Source organism: Cicer arietinum, chromosome 7 (assembly GCF_000331145.2).
Source record: "Cicer arietinum cultivar CDC Frontier isolate Library 1 chromosome 7, Cicar.CDCFrontier_v2.0, whole genome shotgun sequence".
In the NCBI taxonomy this organism is placed as follows: Eukaryota; Viridiplantae; Streptophyta; class Magnoliopsida; order Fabales; family Fabaceae; genus Cicer; species Cicer arietinum.
In genome coordinates this window covers 52,743,395-52,748,701 of record NC_021166.2, presented here as the reverse complement: position 1 = coordinate 52,748,701, position 5,307 = coordinate 52,743,395, and the positions used below count along the sequence as shown (strand labels likewise).

At 30.3% G+C, this 5,307-nt stretch overlaps 1 protein-coding gene across 3 annotated transcripts in view; it reads left to right on the top strand.

The window, feature by feature from the left end:
- Positions 1-1,299: 1,299 nt before the first annotated feature.
- The window catches only part of LOC101507344 (mediator of RNA polymerase II transcription subunit 12), a 15,193-nt gene continuing 11,185 nt past the window's right edge, over positions 1,300-5,307 (top strand). Inside the window, exons 1-6 of one of the 3 annotated variants that reach the window (XM_073363792.1) lie at positions 1,300-1,482; positions 2,447-2,644; positions 2,871-3,062; positions 4,233-4,292; positions 4,498-4,603; positions 5,211-5,279. In XM_073363792.1, the coding sequence (XP_073219893.1) occupies positions 2,938-3,062; positions 4,233-4,292; positions 4,498-4,603; positions 5,211-5,279 (360 nt within the window). In that variant the 5' untranslated portion in view covers positions 1,300-1,482; positions 2,447-2,644; positions 2,871-2,937. Of the gene's footprint in view, positions 1,483-2,410; positions 2,645-2,870; positions 3,063-4,232; positions 4,293-4,497; positions 4,604-5,210; positions 5,280-5,307 lie in introns of all 3 variants that reach the window. The other 2 variants (XM_073363791.1, XM_004510727.3) reach the window with 2 other exon arrangements.

The following is a 5,307-nucleotide window of genomic DNA, read 5'->3' as shown; positions in this document are numbered from 1 at the left end:
CCAGCAGAATAAAATCAGCAGCACATCAAAATAAAACCAGAATAAAACCAGCAGAACCAGCACAGAACCAACAGAATAAAACCAGCAGCACATCAAAATAAAACCAGAATAAAACCAGCAGAACCAGCAGAATAAAACCAGCAGAAATCGAAATCGGAACACGAAGACGGTGACCAACAATGAAGACGAAATCGAAATAGAAGACGAAATCGGAATCTGTTTAAGATGAAGAAATCGAAATCGGAATCGATTTGGGAGCTTTTGAATTGGGGCTGTTTGTTGAACGATGCTTCTGGTTCAATTTAGGGTTCATTTTCTTTTAATTTAATTATAACAAATAAATTTTATTTGTAATAATAATTTTTAACAATTATAATAATGATTTTAAAAATATAAATTATATTTTTTAATTAGAAATAATATAATAATAATTTTATTCCACGTATGCGTCTGCCACGTCAGCTTTTTTTTGACACGTCATTAAAAAAATGTCAACTCATCATGATTTGGACTCAAATTCTGTTTGGGGACTAAAACTGGGGAGAAACAAAATGGGGGGACTACTTTCAATTTTCACCTATAATAGGGGGACCAAAAATGCAATTAAGCCAACATAATATTTATTTTTCTTTCTAAAAAAACATAAAATATATTATTAACAAAATATAAATCTAAATGTAAAACAATTTGACCGATCTAGTGTAGACTTTATAATGATAACTCGATAAGTTATACTTGTTATTCTATTCCATTGATTTATAATTTAGTTGATATTAAACACAATTTTAATGTCAGTTATTTAATTATTATTTTTTTAACGTTAATTATCTAATTATTATAATATATTGATAGTATAAAAAAATATAGATTAATAATATATAAATTAAATTATACTAATTTTAAAAATAAAAATATTATAAAGTATATTATTTTTTAATTAATGTAAATCACATTATTAACAGTAATATATAAATTTAATTTTAATTAAGAAAACATCTAGAGTAGACTTTTAAAATTTTGGTAACTAAGATAAAAATATCTTTTACAAAACAATATGATAATTTTAACCCAACAAATTTGTCTCAATCCATTGAACACACAAAACAAAAAAATATAACATAATATCAAAATTGGAGAAAATGAATGCATAAAAGGAATAATAGGAATATAAAGGAAATGCTAATAAGAAAATATTTTCATAACAATATCGTAATAATAATATAGTAATATCATAATCATAATATAATAATAACAATTTTTTATTTCATTTTTTATAATAATAATAATTAGTGGATCCCTTCACCTTCACCCTTTATTCTTACCAGAGGAAGCAACAACAACAACAACAACAGAGGCATCATCGTCGTCATCATCACCACCCTAAAAGAGTCAAACTCCTTCACAAACTTTCACACCCTTCTTCTTCGCTTTCTCTCTCTTCAACCCTTTTCTTCAAAGTTTTTATTTTTTTCTTATTCTCAGGTATGTTTCCAACTATTGTTTTCATAATAATCTTCAACCCCTTTTCAAATAATTTCGAAAAACCCTTTTATTTTTATTTCTTTGTTTTTGGGAATTTTGAATCTGAAACCCTAGCTTCAGAGACTCAATTTTTAACCTCCCCCCAATTTTGCTTCTGAATTTGGGGGGGAAGCAAAAATTAAATTTTGAAAGTTTGGGATTTCAATTTTCACCCCCACTGCAAAACCCTAGTTTTGGATCTTGCTTCTGAGTTTTAATTTTGGTGCTTTTTCTTGCATTAGGTTTGGTTTTTACGCTTTTGTAATCGTATGTTCATCCCTTTGTGTTTATAGCTTGGATTTGATGTTGAACTGAGATTTCTAGATGGTTAAGCTGTTGTGTTTGTGTTCAAGTTTGTTTTTTTTTGCTTTTGAAGAAGTTTCATTTTTTGCTTAGTTAGTTCAGAGGTGTAATATGAGCTACTAAGTGTTTTGAGTTGAGTGGAAAAAATGTTGTAATAATTAAAAGGGTATTTAATTGTTCATTATTATTAATTTTTTACTTGTGAGTTTTTGACTTAGTTATGAATCAGGATTGATTTGATTGAATTTTGTAACTTGCTGTTGTAATTGATTACTTCATATATTGATTGGGATTTTAGAGTTCTGTATTTCACGAAATGACTAGAATAGTTGTGCACTTCATGTAGGTACAGTAGTCATTTTTTATTTTCACTGGGATTCATTTCTTTGAAAACTTTTAATGAAAAGTTTCCAGTTTAAATAGTTGTGCTCTACACCTCAATATTTAAAATCTTATTTGCTAATTAATGGCATTGTTGTTGTCTTCCTGTTGAGGCACCGTTACTGCGTTAGTGTGGCAGGGAAGATGTCTTTTAGGGTTTACATTTAATTTTCTTTTGCTTCTTGGTTTTGTTTGCATTCTACAGATTTACAGAAGTAACACAGAGATTTATTATATTTAGGTCAGTGTTGTCACATTTCTGCCATAGGCTGCAATGGTTATGGTTATTATATCCGCCATGGACTGCAATGCCATACAACACTGTTTGGGATTGAATGTTGGATGGTGAAAAGCCAACAAGAAAATGAACTCTTTGTCATAGTGTATAGAGTGTAACTTTATACAAAACAAGATAGGACATTTATTAAAGAAAAAGATGGTATAGATCTCTTTTTAAGAAGTTTGTTTTTTTTGGTACATTAGGGTTTTTTCAATGCATATCTTTTGACAGCTAATGGAAGTCGAGTAATTCGTAGCCATACATGCCATTGTTTTTTTTTTTAAATTTATTCGCCCTTCTTTTTAATTTTTTAAAATATGGATTTTTTATTAGTCGGCATCGGTTTGACTTTGAACTGACTTAGGCGACACTTTTGATCATGCAGTTTAGCTAGTAGAGCTACTTGCAGTTTTATGATGCCGAGGGAAGTATGCCGGTTATAGTTGGATGAAATGCACAGGTATCATGCTGGCAGCTGCACTAGTGCAGTTAATAACAGTAACCTAGGCGGGCCATCTTCTAGGGATACTGGAAGATCTGATTCATCTTTTCCAGCTCACTTCCCTGTAAATTCAAGGTGAGAGAACCTTATTGCCAATCTGTTCTTATAAATATTTAGGACCACTGCTTATGTGATGTGTTGCGAATTCCAAACAATTATGGTTGTGATGCGTAATTGTTATTGCTCTAGTATATCTTTTTTTGTTAGATAATTGTTTTCCAGTATTTGATTAGCATTGTTTTGAAAATTGTAAACCTACTTCAAACTGAGGTTCATTTATTTCTTGAGCAATCAGATTGTTTAGCTTGATTTTCAATTAATGAATTCGATTGCTTGAGAAATGACCGATAAATATTACTTTTAACAATTTAAGAAAATTAGTAGATGCAGGATTTAAAGTTTTTGCTACTTCGATTATGTTCTTTCTGTATAAGGTTAAGTTTGCATCCTATTTTGGTTTTTTTTACTTCCATATTTAATTAATACATTTTGAAAGTTTGCATCATACTTCGATTAGGGTTTTATTTTTTTAAATTTGGAGTATAATAGACTCTCCGCTAATGCATTGCATCTGATTAAGTGGGATTTTAGGGTTCTTTTTTCATTAAATTTATGTATATCTCGAATTATTTTGAAGTTTATTATTTATATATGATATATCAGCCCATGTTTGTTTACATATATTACTCATTTTCACTTAATAATGACATAGCTTAATTGATCATGTTTTTCGATTTATAACAAGATCCAGTTCATGCTTTGAAAGTAGGTATTCCAATTCATGAATCAAATCTCGATTTGATAACCTTGGACTCAACAAGTAAAGAAATATTAAATGACATAAAGCATTTTCCCATTATGCAGTAAATTTAAAAAGTGTTAATGCTAGTTTCTTTTCTTCTTTATTTTAATTCTGAAAAGTTAGCAAATATTTATTGTTTGATCGACTATATATAATTTCGATAAAAGAAGATATTCATTGTGACAAAGAAAATCACATTGTTGATCCATGCCATAAAGATTAGGATTTATGTTAAAAATTGTTTTTTAAAATTCAGTCCAAATCCAGCTACTGTAAGAGGGGTTTGCGTACTTTCTACACACACAACTATACAGCTATATTGGAGACATAGGAGGGATTGAATTATTTATATATGGTAGCGAGCGAGAGGAATATTAATTCATTGCACTAATCAGAAATCCGATGCTGTTATTGATTTTCAACACAATGGTTTGTTTTTGCAGGCGACAACCACCGTTAAACCCGTACAAGTTGAAGTGTGATAAAGAACCTTTAAACTCTAGGTACTTTTTGTTCATAATTACACGTTTTCAGAATTATTACTTGCTTTAAAAAAAACAGTCCATACTACTCCATGTGAACATTCCATATCCAATCATAAACCTTTTGCTGAATCTTTCGCTTTTTGTCTAGATTCCACTGGTTTTTCTCTTGTGGGTGTTACTACCTTGTCTATTTAAATGTTAAATGCCATCATTTTAATTTCAGGCTTGGGGCTCCAGATTTTCATCCCCAAACAACAAATTGCCCTGAGGAGACTCTGACCAGAGAATATTTGCAATCTGGATATAGGGATACAGTTGAGGGACTTGAGGTATGTCATTAAATTTTACTCATGTTTATACCAAATCCGATGTCGTAGAAGTAGATACTGCGTACTTAGTTGATGAGTGGTATTATTAATATTATCCAGATATCCATTTATTGTTTTTTTTTTATGAATTTTTTATTAAGGTTTGAATATTTTACGTTGAAACCTCACATGTTGCAACTTTTGTTTCTACCCTCTCGTTTGTTTTTGCATCTTCTTGCTTTTTCTTTGGATTAAATTGTTCATTCATCTGAAAAGGGAATAGGTTGGTATATACCGAGCACTTTTATTCTCCTTATTTATCTTTTTATTTCTTTTGCAATTTTTCCATAATGCTGCTGCATGATCTCAATAGTATAGGTCTGGTGCTGTTATTTTTGCTGCATTATCCCATATGGAATAACTACAAAGCTGAATGTATAAAAGCAGTCCAGATATTTGTCAGCATTGAGCATTAGTTGTTATAGTTTTGGCTGGTGCTTTTGATAATTCTTATTAAACTATAGGGCGTATTGTAATTGCAAAATGTTGTCGTAAGTGTTTTTAATATCTGCTCTTTTGTCTGGCAACTTCTATCTTCTTACATTGCCTTGGTTCCTTTATCTCTCAGGAAGCTAGAGAAATTTCACTGACCCAAGTTCCGCATTTTAACAAGACAGTTGTTCATAATTGCAAAGAGGTGACTCCCTTGTCTTTCTGAGATGTTT